Source organism: Micromys minutus, assembly GCF_963924665.1.
Source record: "Micromys minutus genome assembly, chromosome: 21".
Classification (NCBI taxonomy): Eukaryota; Metazoa; Chordata; class Mammalia; order Rodentia; family Muridae; genus Micromys; species Micromys minutus.
In genome coordinates, this window is record NC_137956.1 from 40,533,456 (window position 1) to 40,552,360 (window position 18,905).

The 18,905-nt window shown below is 38.5% G+C and overlaps 1 protein-coding gene across 2 annotated transcripts in view; it reads left to right on the plus strand.

The window, feature by feature from the left end:
* The window catches only part of SETD2 (SET domain containing 2, histone lysine methyltransferase), a 79,544-nt gene that overhangs the window by 55,661 nt on the left and 4,978 nt on the right, over positions 1 to 18,905 (plus strand). Inside the window, exons 13-17 of one of the 2 annotated variants that reach the window (XR_013975457.1) lie at positions 228 to 897; positions 4,601 to 4,735; positions 7,450 to 7,589; positions 9,229 to 9,340; positions 16,046 to 16,098. Coding sequence is in view for 1 of the 2 variants with exons in the window: in XM_080934037.1 (XP_080790163.1) it covers positions 228 to 897; positions 4,601 to 4,735; positions 7,450 to 7,589; positions 9,229 to 9,340 (1,057 nt within the window). In the remaining variant the exon portion in view is untranslated. The remainder of the gene's footprint in view (positions 1 to 227; positions 898 to 4,600; positions 4,736 to 7,449; positions 7,590 to 9,228; positions 9,341 to 16,045; positions 16,099 to 18,905) is intronic. The other variant, XM_080934037.1, reaches the window with a different exon arrangement.

An 18,905-nucleotide genomic window follows, 5' to 3' on the forward strand; every position in this document is an offset into this window, starting at 1 on the left:
TGCTAAAGCATCTTTCCAGCCCCCTTATTTTGTTTGTTTGTGTAGTGCTGGCTATTAAATTTAAGCAATAAAACAACCCCCATTTACTAATTTTGAGTGTGAATTTTAGGCAATGTCAAATTAGACTTGATGTGGTTAGTGGTTTCTTCATGAATGACTTACTGTCTTATAAATGTTTTGATGATGTCCATGCTTGGTGACCTTTTGTGGTATTATTTTCTTTGTAGATATGATACACCAACTTCTAAAAAGAAAGTACGAATTAAAGATCGAAACAAACTTTCTACAGAGGAGCGCAGGAAGTTGTTTGAGCAAGAGGTAGCACAGAGGGAGGCTCAGAAGCAACAGCAACAGATGCAGAACTTGGGGATGACATCACCACTACCCTTTGACTCTCTGGGATATAATGCCTCTCATCACCCCTTTGCTGGGTATCCACCAGGCTATCCCATGCAAGCCTATGTGGATCCCAGCAACCCTAATGCTGGAAAGGTGCTTCTGCCCACACCTAGCATGGACCCTGTGTGCTCCCCTGCTTCTTATGATCATGCTCAGCCCTTGGTAGGACATTCTACAGAATCCCTTGCTGCCCCTCCATCAGTGCCAGTGACACCACATGTGGCACCCTCTGTAGAAGTTTCCAGTTCACAGTACGTAGCTCAGAATGAAAGTGTGGTACACCAAGACTCCAATGTTCCTGTGATGCCAGTACAAGCTCCAGGCCCAGTCCAAGGACAGAATTACAATGTCTGGGATTCAAACCAACAGTCTGTCAGTGTACAACAGCAGTATTCTCCTGCACAATCTCAAGCAACCATATATTATCAAGGACAGACATGTTCAACTGTCTACGGTGTGACCTCTCCTTATTCACAGACAACTCCTCCGATTGTGCAGGTAATTAATGGTGGAATTCCTTTTTTGTATTTTAAAGTCTTTTAATGCCGTGCTAATTAAATCTGGTAAAAGAGAAATCCTGTTGTTAACTTTATTTCACTTGAGAAGATAATCTGATATGAAAAAAGAAGCCTTCCCATTGGTTATTTGTTTGTTTCTTGGTGCTTGGGCCTTTTGCATAAAGTTGTTAGGCATTCTCCCAGTACATTATATCTCTAGACCTTGGATCCATTGTGTATCTATCAGTTATCTACTATGTAATAACTTATGACAGTAGTTTGTCACAGATTCCATGAGTAAGGAATTTAGAAGCAACTTACCTTGGTGGTCTGGATCATGGTTCACGGAATTAGAGTCAAGCTATTTTCTAGGATTGTAGTCATCTGGAGGCTAGATTAGGATGGAGGATTTACTTTGCAGCTTACTCACAACCGAGGCTTCCCAGTAGGACTACTACCCACAGTTCCTATTACTTTGCTATATTGTGTTCACACAGGGAAATAAAGGAGACTGCCTGGGAGGAGTATGCATGCATACCAGGTGGTAGTAATCACTGGAGAGCCATTACGAAGGCTTTACCACTATAATCTATAATGGAAATATACTTGTTGAATTCTTAGTTTACTTAAATATACTTTGTTTTGTCTTTTTGTTTGTTTGAGATAGGGTTTCTCTGTAATAGTCTTGTAATAGACTGTTCTGGAACTTGCTCTGTAGACCAGGCTGCCTTCAAACTCAAGAGATCCGCCTGCCTCTGACTCCCATGTTCTGGGACTAAAGGTGTGAGTCACCTGAGTGGTATAAGTGGATTCTCTCCCCTCTTTGAATTAGTTGATTGGAAGTGATTTAGGGGATTGTGTAATGAGAAACATGTAGCATGGTGATGGTTGGTGTTTATTTTGACTCTCAGCTATCATCTACTATATTTGGAGAAAATGCATGTATTCTTGAGTCTTTGTTTCCTCATCTGTAAAATGACAAAATGCCTTAAAGTAATTTAAATTTTTTTGCATTGAAATGGTAGATAGTATTAATGATGAATTTAAAAATCTTTAGTCATAGTTATTATGCTTATTTATTGTTACTTTACTGCTGAAGGAAATGTTAACAGTAATATGCTGTGAAGTTCATCTCTTATCTGGGCCAGAGTTACAATCTCTCATAAGTGGCCTTAAGCTCTAAGATGTTCAAACCAGAACAACACATAAGATACTGAAAGTTATAAATTGTGATACTCATAATGATACAATAATATGTGGTATGCAAAAGTTAAATTTGCAATAAACCTGAAAACTTCTGCATGGAGCTGCAAAAGTGGCTTAGTGGTTAGGAACATTTGCTGAGTCCCTAGAAGACCTGAGTTTGGTTCTCAGCACCCATGTCAGAAAGCTCATAGATGCTTGTGGCATCCGTTCTAATGTATCTGACACTAAATCTTTAGACTTTCTGTATGGTGAACCTTAGATATCTAGTCAGGCAAATTTTTATGATCATCTAAGGGTCAAGGAATTAGCTTCTAAAGTATTAGGTCTTCCCTACTCCCATTGTATGCTTGTATGCTTGGCTTCTTATTTTCTCTAGAACTAACATATTTTCTCCTGGGAACTGTTGGGGCTTTTGGGGCGGGGATGTTTTTTGTTTTCTCTAAATTGGTGTTTGTGCTTGGAATGGTTTATAATCGCTGCATGGTGGGACTCTGAGTCAGAGAATAATGAGTTCAAGGCCAGCCTGGACCACATAGTGAGATCCTGTTTTCAAAGAGCTGGGAGTAGGACAATTGTTTTGATCTAGCTTTTAAAATGTTTTGTAAAGTTGACATTAAATGCTTTTAACACAAATTATATGTTGGATGATTATAAAATCCATCCTGTAGGAAATAAATTAAGATTACAAATTCTGGAAGGATTTTTTTTTTTTTTTTACTTTTTCTGAGTAATATAATTATTTAAGATGGTCTTAGAGTATTACCTAACATAATAATTAAATGGATCACTTTGATTGCTCTAGCAAAGAAAATAATGAAAGGGCAAGGTAGACCAATTAGAAGATTGTTGAGTAATCTACCCACGAGCATAGTTAGCTTTACATGATATCCATGTGAAAGAACATAAAGACAAAGCTACCAGATTTTGCTAATAAATTAATTTGGAAGGCAAGCCAGATTTTCTCTTTTCTTCCCTTTTCTTTCTAACAGTTTTCTGCACTATCTGGTGTTTAACTGGGCTACAAAAGATTGAGTTAACCAATTTACTGCCTCTGGTTACTCCATAACAGTAAACTGAAGTCAGGACTACCAGCATGTAAAAATGTACCTGTATATGTAGTAACTTGGTGCTTATATAGTCTTTTAAACATTGATAATCTTTTGCTGCTGGTAACTTTTATTTTTATTGACTTCTGATTATTATCTGGGTGTGTATATTAAGTTTAAGTCTTTTTGATGGCATATTTGTTACTTTACTCTGATTTGGGATCTGAGCCCAGGCTGATTTTCTGATGAGGGGCATTCTCATTGGAAGTTCAATCTTCTATTATTAACCTATGATTTAAAATATCAAACTATATTCCAATATCACATTCTGTTCAAGGAAAGTTTGGATTCATTTTACAAAGAGGCAGAGAATATGACCCAAGGACCATTGCCAGTGAAAAACGAAGCCTCATCTCAGCAGAAAATGTTAATTAGGAACACTTCCTTTGTTAGATTATCTTTGAAGAGTTTAAACTATACATTTGGATACTTAAGATATCTTTAAAAACTTTTATACTAACTACCTGATGATTAATTCTTAGAAACTCCATGAAGTTCTATGGATAGTTTCCTTATTAATGTTCAGAGATACTTGCCTGTTTCCTGAGTGCTGGGATTAAAGGCATTCTCCTCCACAGCCCAGCTCTTATGAGGCAAATACCTGCCGTTAGAGCTGGAAGGGTTTTCTGGATTCATATCAGTGTACATTATCAATTTTTGATTCATTATATTCTGCGGTCTTTGTATTATATATTACCAAAAGCTTAAAAACAAGAATTGAATCTTAATATTTGATTATCTTCTTATACTGTGACTCACTGATGTTGTCCTTACTGTGTTAAAACAACAAATTAAATTTTACTAGTTGGTAACAAAGGACCTTACTAAAGTTGTATGTGGTGTATGTGCTTATAATTCAGGACATTTAAAAGACTGAGGCAAGTTTATGAGTTCAAAGCCAGACTGAACTATTAAAAAAAAAGTCAGAGTACTTCCCAAAAAGAGCAGAATGTACAGAGGGGGTATGTATGTGTCTTGTGTATGACTAGATCCCCGGAGTACCACTTGTTTCCCTGAGAGTAAACAGTTAGGCACTTCATGAATTAAAAGAAGAAAAGTTTGTGTATTTACTTGTGCATTGCCGTGAGATTTAAGTTAGTGGGTTATCTGGTGATAGACATCTTTAATCCCAGCACTCAGAAGATAGGCAGGAGAATGTCTGTCTGAGTTCAAGACTAGCCAGAGCTATATAATGAGACTGTTATTGCAAAAACCAACCAAACAGAAAACCAAAAAGTTTCATGTTTGAAACAAAAGTGCTATATATCTTTGAACTGAAATATTTTATATAAGAAATACTTTTTTAAAGCTTGTATCATATTGGAAGTCAGATAATGTCTCACATAATATGATCCAGAGAAATGTTATGACTTTGTTTGTTTTGTCTTCTAGAGTTATGCCCAGCCAAATCTTCAGTATATCCAGGGACAGCAGATTTTCACAGCTCACCCACAGGGAGTGGTGGTACAGCCAACTGCAGCCGTGACTACAATAGTTGCACCAGGGCAGCCTCAGTCCTTACAGCCAGTAAGAAATATTTCACTTGTTTACTTTCTCATTGGCTGTATATGTCTTTACAAAAATTTTTTTTCCAGTAGTTTTTGTAATTTTATATGGCCACTCATTTTACCTGGCTACCATGAAGTGTCACACTTGCTTTGAAATTACTATCACATATACTGAGTGGGATCCTTTTTGTTATTAATACTGAATAATCTTATATTACTAACTTTTAAAGTAATTTTTCTAGACACAAGGTTGGGAATGGTGGTATATATAACTATAGTCCCAGTACTCTGAAGGCAGTTCAGGACCATCCTGGACTACATAAGTGAGTTGAAGGGCAGCGACATTCCTCCTTCCCCCCAAAAAAGACAAGAATGGTCTAGGCCACCTTCTAATTTTTTTCTCTGAAACCTCTTGAGCTGGGCAGTCATCATTTACATGGCTCTTGGCATCCTATCTTTGCCAATTTCCCATTAAGCCCTGCTTAAAGTATTTAACTGTTTTCCTAATTCAGAGTCATGTTGCACAAACCAAGTAGCTTGGCCAAGGCCTGTCGTACAATATCCTGTTCCTTGGTACCAAGTTCTATCTTAGTCAAATGTTTTATTGCTATGAAAAGATACCATAATCAAGGTGGCTTTTATAAAAGAAAGCATTTTGTTTGGGGCTGTCTTACAGTTTCAGGGGGTTAGTCCATTATCACGATGCCAAGAAAACATTGCGGCATGCATGGTGCTGGAACAGTAACTAAAAGCTACATCTTGATCTAAAGACTGAGAGGGAAACACTGAGCTAGGTATGGATGTTTGAAATGTCAGAGCCTGCTCCAGTGACACACTCCAACACCGCTGTACCTTCTAAGCAGTTAAATTATATGAGCCTATGGAGACCATTCATATTCTAACCACCATACTTTAAATTATATTCAAAGAAGTCAAACTTTAGCTTCACTATAAAAGAAAAAAAAACACTGATAAGCTTTGTGTGGTGGCTTGTACTTTTTAAAATAAAGAGAAGCAATCTGTTGGGTGGATGTGCAGTTAGGTGTGGGGCATCTCTTCCTCCTGAGGGACCAGCTACACAATGGTATCGTACAGAATAATTTATTCAGGGCATGGGGAGGGAGTTAAGAGGGTAGTAGAAACGGAGAGAGAGAGAGAAGAGGCTGAGCACCAAGAGCAGGGGAGGAGCAGGAGAAAGGGGACAGTGTGGGGGGGAAGAGGAGAGGCAGGAGCAAGCAGCCCCTTTTATAGTGATTCAGGCACACCTAGCTGTTAACAGGTACCTGGGGCAGAGCCTAGATAAAATGCTAATGCTAATGCCTGTAATCTAGCATTTGCTGTAGGTGAGCTGACTTAAGCCTATTTAAGATATGTAGTGAGTTCTAGGTCAAACATCTCAAAAAGAAAGGAAAAAAAAATAAGGTATTTAAGGATTTGATTTGAGGAAGGACAGAACTGTTTCTAGACAGGGGAAGGATTAGTAATTTAATAGTCAATTTTTTTAATCTTAACAGACATAGAAGCTTGGTGGGAAAAAAGTAATTTTACTTGACTACATAGACTTAAGTTTGGTCTAAACTTTCAGCTACTCTATAAGTTGGGTAGGGATAAACTAAAAGAATGTACAAACTAGGAACGTTCAAAGATTCATGATTGCTTAAAAGTGAAAGAATTTGATGTCAATCTGGAGTCTCGGGTCCTTCTGTAACAGTTGAAGCAAAGATAAAGCTAAAAGGTACTCTTCAGTAATTCTTCTACATAAAAGGAACAGAAAAATATATATTCAAATCGTGATTGTATTAATTTATGAGGGCTGCTATTACAAAATATTATAGACTGAGTGGCTTAAACAGTATGAATTTACCTTTTAGCAGTTCTGGAGACTGAGCATCTAAGATAAAGGTGACAGCAAAATCAAGCTTTCCTGAGAGCCTCTCTGCTTGACTTGCAGAAGTGTCCTCATGTACTCTTCTTTTTCATGGGTGCTTCTGACCTCGTTGAACCTTAATTACCTCTGTGAAGGCTCTCTGTCTCCCACTAAGGTCACATTGGCATTGGGGCTTCAACACATGGATTTTGGGGAATCACTCTGGTCAGTTACAGTGATTGTTAGGACTTTGGAAGTGCAGCATTGGTGGAAAGATGACTCATGGTTAAAAGTATAGTTAAGGTAAGAACAAATATAGCTGAAATTTCATATCTATTTAAGAAAAGTACAGAAAAAAGTACAATAGATAAACTGTTACCAACCTGCTTCCCAGGTTTGTTTATGTGTGTCTGTGTCTAGTACCACATAGATTACAAGAAGTGATCAGATCCCCTGGAACTGGAAACGTGTTAACTACTATATAGGGACTGGGCATCAAACCCAGTTTTTCTGCAAGAAAAACAAGTGCTCTTAGCCACTAAGCTCTAATATGGAGTTTTATATGCCATTAGCATTGGCTTTTTTTTCATTCCTAGTTGGTTTGTATTAAAGCTGGCAAATGTTGATCTAAATGATGAGTTAAATATTTTTATGATGTGATATCCTCAGTTGTGGTTTGGGGAAGTCCCTAAGGATCTTCATTTGTACTGTCTTGTTAACTAGTTCCCATAGTAGTATTCCTTTCCTTTATCCTTTTTGAGGCAAACTAGATCTACACTTTTTTTTTATTGCTCAAGTAGGCATTTTGCCCTATTACATATTGAAAGAAATATCACTGAACAAAAATGTTTTTATATTTTTTTTAGCCTGAAATGGTTGTAGCAAATAATCTACTGGATCTGCCACCTCCCTCCCCTCCAAAACCAAAAACGATTGTTTTACCTCCCAACTGGAAGACAGCCCGAGATCCTGAAGGGAAGATCTATTACTACCATGTGATCACAAGGTAAGAGGTTTCACTGGGTCAGTTATGCTTGATATTTATTGGCTTCTCGCTGACCTTAAGTTGGACTACTGAATTTTTAGAATCCCATGTGGGTAAGAAAGTAGGGGTGGTATCCGGTCACGAGTGTGGAGGGGTGTGTACAAGCACAGCCACTCAAGGTCAGTCTGTGGTGGTGTTTCTCAGGAATCATCTGCTGTGTGTGTTTGCTCTGAGGCTTGCTGATTAGCCTATCTTGGGAGTCATCCAGCTCCAGATATTCATCTACCCTTTTCCCCCAGTGCTGGAATTACTAGCATGTCACACACCAACTTTTTTATGAGGTTTCATAGGATTGAACTCAGGTTCTCTTGCTTATGCACTGAATATTTTGCCAACTGAACCATCTTCCTGTGTGTGCCCTTTGATCCTTTTTGAGATGGATTCGTGTAGCCCAGGCTGTCTTTCAATGCCTGATTCTCTGTCTCTGAAGTACTGGAACTAGAAATATGCACTGCTAAGCCCAGCTTCAGAATCACATCTGAAAGTGCATGCCAGACTTTAGACTTGACTCTTTTAAAGTATACTTTGGTATGTCTTCCCCATTGTATTTATTTAGAGCGTGTATATGTTCATGTGTACATATGAATACATGCATGCTCAATATGTCATGCATGTAAGTGTCAGAAGACAACTTGGAGAGTTTATTTTTAAATTTTATTTTATGTGCATTGGTGTTTTGTTGCATGCATGTCTGTGTGAGGGTGTCAGATCCCTTCCAGCTGGAGTTAAAAATAGTTGTGAGCTGCCACTCAGGTGCTAGGAATTGAGCCTGGAGCCTTTGGAAGCGTATTCAGTGCTTTCAATTACTGAGCCGTCACTGCAGCCCTGTGAACCTGTTTTGTTTTGTTTTGTTTTAATGTGAGTTTTAAGGACTGAATTCAGGTCATTAAGCTTTTTACCCACCATGCCATCCCCACTTCAGTTTGACCATTTTAACTGTTGCCTTTATGATTCTCTGTGATAGCTGGCGTCAGACTCTTGGCTGTGAATACTACAAGTCTAGCTTGCTTGCCTTTATTATTTATTTATTTATTTATTTATTTATTTATTTATTTATTTATTTATTTATTTATTTAAAGAAATCAAGCCAGGTGTGGTGGAACATGCCTTTATTCCCAGCACTTGGGAAGGAAGTAGAGGCAGGTTGTCTTCATAAAGAGTTTCAGGCCAGCCAGGGTTATATAGTGAGTCTTCTGTCTTGATTTTTTTTGGGGGGGGGGGCTTCAAGTACACGGGTATAGGGTATATATACACCTTATGTATATATGTATGTATATATGATCTCTTTGTCTGTTCCATGTACTTTTTAAACCCAGGATATATCTTGTATACTGAGCCATTTGAAATGCAGATTTTTTTAACTGTTATCTGTACCTAGTCAACATTACAACATAATTGCCTTCAAAAGTTTGATTAGATTAAATAATGTTAAGAATATTTCTCTAGGCTAGAACCATTGCTGAGGAGAAGCTATCAGAATATATCTCAATCTTACAGTTCTGACTTACCTGTGTCCTGATGTACACTTTGGTTTTTAAACTCTGTGCCAGGGCTGTCTATTTTTTCTACCCATGACAGCTTGGCTGTTCTTACCTTCTAGACAGACTCAGTGGGATCCTCCTACTTGGGAAAGCCCAGGAGATGATGCCAGCCTTGAGCATGAAGCTGAGATGGACCTGGGTACCCCAACATATGATGAGAATCCTATGAAGGTGAGTGTAGCCTTTATATGTCCTCATCACGTGAACATCTTTGTCCTTTCATTCAGTGAGGTTAGAAACCATATAGTTCTGCGTTTTTTTCTCTTTTCTTTGGAAAAGTATGTCAAAGTTCAGAGCTGGAGAGATGGCTCAGCAGTTAAGAACACTGGCTTTTTCCTCCAGAAAACCCAGGTTAGATTTCCAGTCCTATCTAGCAGGTTACAACTGTGTATAACTCCAATTTCAGGTGTTCTGATACCCTTACACAGACATACATACTAGCAAAATACGAGTGTGCATGAAATTTAAAAAAAAAAAAGTCAAAGTTCTACTGTGTCAGAGGAAAGATTGAAATAAAGAGAAAGACAAGACCATTTTTAGACATTCAAGAGCTCAGATGCACATTGACTTCATATGCACTTAAAGAATATATTTAAGAGAAAGTGAGAGGCCTCCACAGCAATTATACTCCAGTGCTCCTTTATAACTGTTTAGTGTACTTGCTCTTTTCTTCTTGATGGTGAGCTGTGTGCATGGTTTCTCCTTACTTGTACTTTATTTTTTGAAGCCTAAACTGTCTAGCTCAGGCTATCCTCCACCTAGTGACCTTGGTGTCCCAGTGTTTGGGATTACAAGCATGTGACAACATTCTGCTTGTTTTGACTCTTTAAATTGAATACTATGGTGGACATTGTAGTTCTGATATTGGTGTGGTCTGGAATGAATTTAAATTGGTTGTGTTAAAACTCATCCAAAGGGATCCTGGAGATGTCATAGATAGTGGATAAAGTGCTTGCTGCACAAGCCTGATAACCTAAATTTCCTCAGCCCTCCTACATTACAATAAGGAGAGAAGAAATGGGAGAGTGGCCAGAAGTTCCTGGGCCAGCTAGGCTAGAGTACACAGCATATTGGCAAGAAAGAATAAGAGAGATCCTGCCTCAAGAAAAAAATGGTCTTAAGAAGAGAAAAGTCAAAACCATTGCATATGTGGTATGCCTATATTCAAACACACATCATGAACACAGGTAAATAATGAATGAATGAATCTCACCAAAAGAGCTAGAAGTGGTGGTGGTTCACACTTGCCATTATTAAGTAGGAGGACTGCAAATTTGAGGCCAGCCTTAACTATACAGCAAGTTCCTGTCTGAATGAAAACAAAATTAGCAACAACTTGTAGTTAGTCAGGTGGCTCAGCAGGTCGAGGTGCTTACATCCAAGGCAGAAGGTGGTCTGTCTGATCCCTGGAACCCATGCTGGAAGGAGAGAACTAACAATCACAAGTTGTCTCTGGCTTTCATGTACATGCTGTGGCATGTGTGCAACAAAGAGAACACAACTTTCTTGTTTATTTAAGCTATAAAGCAAAAGATAACAATGTAAATGCTAGAAAAAAGAAAACAGGAAAAGTTTTACTCTTCATTTTTTTCCTCTGATGGTGGTTTAACTATAAAACAAGCACTTGCTTGTTTGTAAAGAATTATCTTTATTTTATCCATAAGACTAAGTTATCTGCAAGGATGAGTTGCTTAAATCAGAAGTCATTCTGTGTGTTTTCAAACCTGAGGATTTTAGCTTTCTTTTTCTTTCTTCCTTTTTATTTTATTTATATGAGTATATTGTAGCTGTCAGGTACACAAGAAGAGGACATCAGATCCCAGATGGTTTTGAACCACCCTATGGCTGCTGGGATTTGAACTCAGGACCTCTTGAAGAGCAATCAGCGCTCTCAAGTGCTGAGCCCAGTTTTTCTTTTTCTTAAGGACACAAAGGAGGCACTTAACTTATTAAGGATGGGTAGAAAAGAGGGGAAAGAAGAAAAAGAGTAAGAATGAAAGGCACTAAGGAGTGGATCCATTCCTTTTATGTGTCCTTAACACTGCATATGCACTATAGCAGGCATCTCATGCTGTGACCCTGGCTGACCTGGATCTCTTGTAGACAGTGCCTCCCACACTCTGGGTTTATGGGCATACTTGCTAAGCCAGACCTAGCTTAATTTCTCATTTGTTAGGTATCTTCCATATGAACCAAGGCTTTGGAAGGGGGGCTCTGGTATTTTAAGACTACAAAGGGATCCTGAGATCTAAATCTTTGAGAACTACTATTTTAAGATCTGTGCTATGCGTTATTATCTCACAACAGGCTTCCATGTTTGACTACACCACATTCCTGTGATAATTACAATGTAACTTACTTTTTCTGGGAGTGTAACTGTTCATTATGCTTTTTCATTTATTATCTTATATGCTAAGGAACCCCAAAATACATCACTACATTTTATTTTTAACTGTTATTTGTAGGATATGGCTGGGGTTGAGATTCAGGTTGGGTCTAAAAGCCACATGTCATTAGTGGTATAGGAATTTAGCATACACGAGTGTAGACTTGATTCTTTGCACCCATATCAACAGCAACAACCACAAAAAAAGTTTAATAAAATGTTAAAAAATGATAATTTATTTAGGAAGGTCCTGTTATTTATTCATTGTTTCCAATAATTAATTTATTTGTAGAACTTTGTTTTCATCTGTGGTTGGTTGGTTTGTTTGTTTGTTTGATTCCTGAGACCTGGTTTTCCCTGTCTAGTCCTGGAACTCGCTCTGTAGACCAGACTGGCTACTTGGGTGCTTCCACCACTCCATTGGAATAATTTTTTTATCTTGAAGAATTTCCTTTAGTATTTCAGTCCTACTGGTGATGACAGTTTTGAGCTTGTTTTGTCTAGAAAAAGAAGAAAAAAGTATCCTTTTAAAAAATACAGAGTATGCCAGGTGTGGGGCTGCAAGCACTGGGAAGCTGTGGACAAGTGGAGCTCTTTAAGTTCATGAATTTGAGGCCCGCCTAGTCTACAGAATAAGCCAGGACAGTCAGGCCTAGACAGAAAGAAACACTGTCTTTAAAAGCACCCAAGTAACTAGTTCTATTGTGGTACAGCAAAATGGAGTAGATAAAACAAGAGAGAGAGAGAGACAGAGAGAGACACAGAGAGAGAGACACTACTGCTTTCATTTTCCTCTACCATGCATACATACATGGGCCCTGGGAGCTTTTTATATTGAAGAATACTCCATTGTTTGTGATTGTGCCATTGTTTACTCAGTTCCTACTGAAAAGCATCTTTGCTTCCAGGTTCAGTTTCTTTGGATAAACACCAAGGAACAAAATTGCTGAATTACATAGTAGGAATATGTTTAGCTTTGTAAGAAACGTCCAGACTCTTATTTGAAGGGTATTGTCACTGGGCATAGAATTCTATTTTATTTTTATCCTATCCATAATGTTTCTATACCACAAGGCCAAAAGAAGTTGTCAGATCTCCCAGAAACTGGAATAACATGATTATGAGCTGCCATGAAGGTGCTGGGAATCAAACCCATGTCCCCTGCAAGAGCTCTTAACCACTGAGCTGTTTTTCTAGCCCCTGTATACTTGGATATAGAATACTAAATTGATATTCTTCCCTATCTTTTTTTTTTTTTTTTGAGACAGGGTTTTCCTACATAGTCCTGTCTGTCTTATCTTAATGCTTGCTGTGTAGACCAGGCTGGCCTCTAACTCACAGAGTCTATTTGCCTCTGAGTTCTGGAATTAAAGACATGTGCCTAGCCTACTTTTCAGTTCTTAAAAATACTTTTTTTTGTTTTGTTTTGTTCAGACAGGGTCTTGCTCTGTAGCCTGTGTGGTCCTGCTGCCTTTTTTTCCCTGAACTCTGGTAACCAGTGTGTGTGACCATATCCTGCTTATAATTATTCTGATTAGAAAGATGCGTTTCTTTGTTCTTCCTTATATATTATTTCTTTTCTATTTGATTTTCAACAACTTTATTGCTATATACTTAAGCTTTATGTTTAACTTTCTTGAGATGGATTGTACTATTATGAGCCTGCATTGATAATTTTAATAAAAATGCAAGTATCTAGCCATTTTTTTTTTTTTTAAGTCTGGTACCATGCTGTTCTTTCTCTGCAAGTCTCTCTTGCATACATGTCACTAGATTACTGGGTTTTTTTTTACAGGCTACTGAATCTCTTGTTTTCTTTTTGTTTTTAGTTTGCATCGTTTCTGTTGTCTTCTCTTTAAAGATTATTAATTCTATTTATAAGCTAAATTCATCCAGTGGGTTTTCAAATATGCTTGTCATAACAGATTGCTTATAACAGAGCTGTCCTAGAATTTAGTATGTAGAGTAGACTGGTTTCAAATTCACAGACAAGTTGCCTGCTTCTGCCTGCTTGGGTACTGAGATTTAAGATGTGTGCTACCACACCCAGCTTAGTCTCTGACCCATCCATCATCTTTACATTTTCTTGTGTTTCTAGTGTAAACTCTAGACCAAAGGTTTCTGGGTGTTAACCACTCTGTTCAGACATAGTGGATATAAAGGCAAGTGCTCTGTGATCTTTCAGCTGTTCTTTCCTTAGAGCATAAGGGCAAAGGTTTGGGGTAGTCAGTCTTTGGATCCTTCTCAGACTGTGATCTGAGCAGATCTTCGTCTAGATTGGATAGCTAGAACCTACTGCAATGTATCTCTCTTAGCATTTTACAGCTCTGTTCATCTACCTAGCATGTGTATGGACAGAAGGACACTTAGGAGGAAAGTCTTCATACCTAACGTTCCTTTTTAATTTTCTTGGTATCCTGATTTAGATTACAAGTCCTCAGAGCCATGCCTTGCACCATTATAACAAGTTTTGATCAACTCACAAACTTTGTGTGATACATAACGATTGAAAGGCAACTGAAACAGGGTCTTCCTCATCTTAAAATTCAGCTTAGAATGCTGCTATAGTAGTTTGTGCCAAGTGCTTTGAGAGGTACTCAGTAATCATCACTTAAGAATATATATTAGAAATGTCATAGGAATGGTGACACAATTAAGATCTGAGCAATTGAGACGGTTTTGTAAAATGATAAAAAACAAAGTTGGAAATAGTAAAAAATGTGGTATAGTAAGAATTTGGGTACACATCAAATACTGTGCAAGACAGAAACATATAAGAGTAGAGTTGGCTGTAGGTTCCTAGTAGCGTTGCTTACCTAGCATACATCATGCCTTAGCTTCTGTCATACCCCAGGAAAATATATCATGAATAAATTGTCTGAGATCTGCATATGTGATTAACATGCAGCAGGTATTTGGAAACTAGGACATATGTTTGTAGAAGAATCAAACAACCAAATACATGCCTCTCTAGTGAAACTGACGTGCTTGAGATTGTGACAGATTCGAGAGTGCAGAGTGTTGGTCTTGTTCTAGCAAAGTAGGGAACTAAGAAGAGTCACTAAAAAGACATTTGAGATGTATTATTGAAGTTCAGCTAGCCGTGTTTAATTCCAACACTGAAGAGGCAGATACAAGCTCTGAGTTTTAGGCCAGCCTGGTCTCACATCAAGTTTTAGACCAGCCAAGTCTAAAAGGCCCTGTCTCAAAAATAAAACAAAACCCCTAAAATAACAGAAAGGATCAAGCAAACTGAGAAGCAGCAAAAATGGCCTAGTGTTATCCAGTTTTAGTATAGGTGGAAAAGAATGGAGAGAGCGGCAAGAAACGTAACTGATTCGTTGTGGAATCTGAGCTTGCTGGGTTCAGGGTAGAAGCTGAGAAAACTCATTTCAGATACAGAAACTTTTTTTGAGTGGTTAGAGAGACAGCTAGTTCAGGATCTGAATCATATTTCTAAAAGGGAGATTGTACAAAATTCTTTTAAAATGGGTACATAAAGTTTGGAGGGAGCTGGGAACCTGCAGTGTTATCCAATTGTATTTTTGATATTATGGGTTAAGAAAAGGAGTACCAAGGCTGGAGAGATGGCTTAGTGGTTAAGAGCACTGACTGCTCTTCCAGAGGTTCTGAGTTCAATTCCCAGCAACCACATGGTGGTTCACAGCCATCTGTAATGGGATCTGATGCCCTCTTCTGGTGTGTCTGAAGACACCAACAGTGTACTTATATGAATAGAATAAATAAATATCTAATAAATAATTAGGAAAGAAAGGGAGTACCATTGGAGACTGAGCAACATCCAGGGTATCTGGCTTCAAAATTCTTACTTAGTTTATACTCCTAGTTATTAAGGTTTGGAGCTCAAAGTAATAGATAAGTGAAGTGACAGGTTGGCTGCGTGTAGTTAATTAGGGCATGACAAACAATTGGTTATGACTTAAACACCTTGGTTTAGAGAACAGCAACTTCTATATTCTGTACTGGTTAACAGACAATTAAGACATTGGAGAAGTGAGATAGGTGCTGGTTCCTAGGCCTGGGAGCATGAATGCATTTGACTTTACCAGCGAGATGGAGAAGTGTCCTTCAGATGTCTGGGCTCTGACAACTGTCTGCATCAATCAGTTGCTTTTCAGCTATAAGGAAGTCCCCAGCTCCCCTACAGCCTGGGACCTTGAATTTAGTTTCTCCTTAGAGTCTGAAAGCGAAATAGTAATGCTTAGAATAAGTTTATTTTGCTTGTTCCCAACAAGCTGTGTGAGCTTCCTGCAGGATTCAGAATAAGAATGTGTCTCACAACCCAAAGTGGAGCTTTGAGTTCATCTTCATTAAGCTTATTATGTGGCTCTGGTACTCAGAGAATCTATGTTACAACAAACTAAGGTGCACAGTGGGCAAAGAACTCTGAGAAGTGCTGGGTGGTAGTAAAAGCTTGTGATGACTAGACTAAGCACCTATTAGAGCCTTCCTTCTCTGTTTCCCTCCAGTGTTGTTCCCTACTCTTGACCATCTTGTACTCTCTTCCATCATCCATCATGTGGTGAGTGTTAAGTCAAATCTTCCTTTGAGAGCCTCAGAACTGAGCCATGTTGACTGCTTGCATGAGTGAGAGAGAGCAAGTGTATTTGCTTCTACCTCCTGGATTAACATCAAGGTTCCATAGATGTCCCATGTCATAAAATGAGTTGCAGATGGTAGAATCTGCAGCCAAGAGGTTTCAGTTGGTGATCCTGTTTTGCTTGCTCTAGAGTTGGAACAATTTGCAACATGGTTTTATACAATATCACCAGTAATGAAAAGGGAACCTAAAACTCACATTTAGAAGATTGTCAGAAACAGAGAATGTCAGTCTCCATAGAGGATGTAGTTTGAATTACTGCATGGTTGCTTATCAGCTAGAGAGCAGAGAGGAAGCTCCAGGGACTGCCTTGCACTTGTAGGTGAAGAATGTGGGTAGACGCCACTGGTTCCTAGTATTGGCTTCAAGAACTGTAGGTCCAGTGATTGTCTTAACTTCTGTTTTCCTCTGAAACACCATTTTTAGGGTCCCTTTTCTGCCATTCCCTGTCATGGAACTTTTTGTTTTTAAGCAAAAGCAGCAGCTTTATCTAGAAGCATTAGTGGAGTGCTATTTTGGTGTTTCTGAGAGTGATAGCAAAATATCTTGTTCTCAGGACTTTTTTTCCTTGATAGTTGAAGTAATGTGCGGCCATGCGTGTGTTTTGGAGAACTCTATATTACTGATGACTCTGCTCCCACTTCTAGATCCACTCTGCCACCAAACACACTTTCTCATTGAGTAATCTTTTTTTTTTTTAATTCACTTTTCATCATGCTCATTGCCCCCAAATTTTTTTTTTATATTTTATATTCTAAAGAGGATTTAACTAAATTCGTGAGAGAAGATAGTAGATGAATAATATTCTCTCCTTTTCAGAGCTCATCTCTTTATCTTAAGCCCTCTTCCCTTAAAATGCACAGAGGCTTTTGACTTAATTGTGTCTGTATGTCTAATAAAGAACAGAGTTTGCTTTTGTCGTATCATTCATTTTCTTTGTGAGTACCAAAGCTACACGGTAGGCTTACAGCCATCTACCAATGAGTGCAGACAACCTCAAAGTCCCTTAATGTGAAGGTGCTGAGGCTTTATCTCTTGTCATTTCCAAATGAGATTTCTTGGGAAGTCAAATATATTACAGATAAAGACTGACCACACAGGATCAGTTTCTAAAAACAGCAAGGGCTGGTTTTCTCCCAAGCCCTCTTTCCTGCTCATTTTGTTCTGTGTATTCATCTGTCACTTACTTAAATAGTCTGCCACCAAAATTATCCATTGACTTCATATATCATATAGTCCACATCAAGGAAAAGGCAAACTGATTATTGCTGAGAACACTTTGCTTTTTTATGTATGAGTCTATACCAGTCTAGTGGTTTTCTCAAATGTTAGTGAGGCTGCTTTCTCTATGGGTATGTTCTCTAGCCTATCATGAATTGAGGACCATTCTGTTCAGTCTGATGTCTTTTATGGTGCTAAGGAATTTTTCATAGGCAATAGGAGTTTATTGTTGGAAATGCTAAAATATCTAGTGGAACTTTTGGAGAATTGGAAGGATCCCAAAATTTTTCCTGTCTGTAGCAGTGTTGTCTTTGGCCCTAGCTTTGCTTCTTTGCTTGGCATTGGGTTTAATTAAGTGTTAAGTGCCTGAAAGGATTCCCATGCCATACAGACACAAACGGCTAGCTCATGAATTTCACCTCTCCCAAGAATTCTTAGTTGTATTTCATGATTTATTTGATATACAAGTTTGGCACCTTCATTTGAATACATTCTCTCTCAGTCCCAGCTGCTCAGCATCAAATACACCTGAGTATCCACACGGTGGACACAGTGCTTTATCACTGTGTTTTTAAGGCTCTCCCAGTCTTGCCAAGTTGGATCAAATTAGAAAGTAACTAAAGTACATTGAATTTTTTTTAGCTTTTGCTTTTATATGTATGTGTGTTTTGCCTGCTTGTGTGTATGTGTACCACTTGTGTGCCTAGGTCTTGTATAGGCCAGAAGAGGGTATCTGATGCTCTGAAACTGGTGTTAACAAATGCTTGTGGGTGCTGGGAATCAAACCTGGGATCTTTGGAAGGAAGAGCAGAGCCATCATTCCAGCCCCGCCCCTACACACACACACACACACACACACACACACACACACACACACACACACACGTGTCTCGGGGTCTTATGTAGATCAGGTTACCTTGAACTTGCTAGGTACCTTGAACCTCTTGTCTCTACCTCTAAAGTATTGTGAATACAGGCATGCATCACTGTGCCAAGTTTATGCAGTGCTGGGGACCAAACTCAGGGTTTCCTGCATTGCTAGGCAAGTATTCTACCAACTGAGCTACAAACCTAGGTCCAGATTAACTTAGCTTTCTGAAAATTCATTCTGTTTAGAGCAGTGGTTCTCAACCTTCCTAATGCTGCAGTCTTTTAATAGAGTTCCTTGTGTGGTGGTGATCCCCAATCATAAAATTATTTTCATTGCTACTTCATAACTGTCATTTTGTTACTGTTATGAGTCATATCATAACATAACATTATCTGTGTTAGTTGACTTTTGTTAAAAAGGTTTGTTGGACAGCTCTCAGGGGTCAAAACGCACAGGTTGGGAACCAGTGATTTAGAGGGGAACAGAACCCTCATCAACCCTGTCTTTTTCCTTAGAATCAGGATCCTAGTGATGGCGTCACATTTGAAGGCATTTTGTATATTCCGTGTATTTTTACTCATTATCTGAGAGATATAAAAGAACATCTGGGGATATGCTTGCTTCTTGCCTGAAGTAT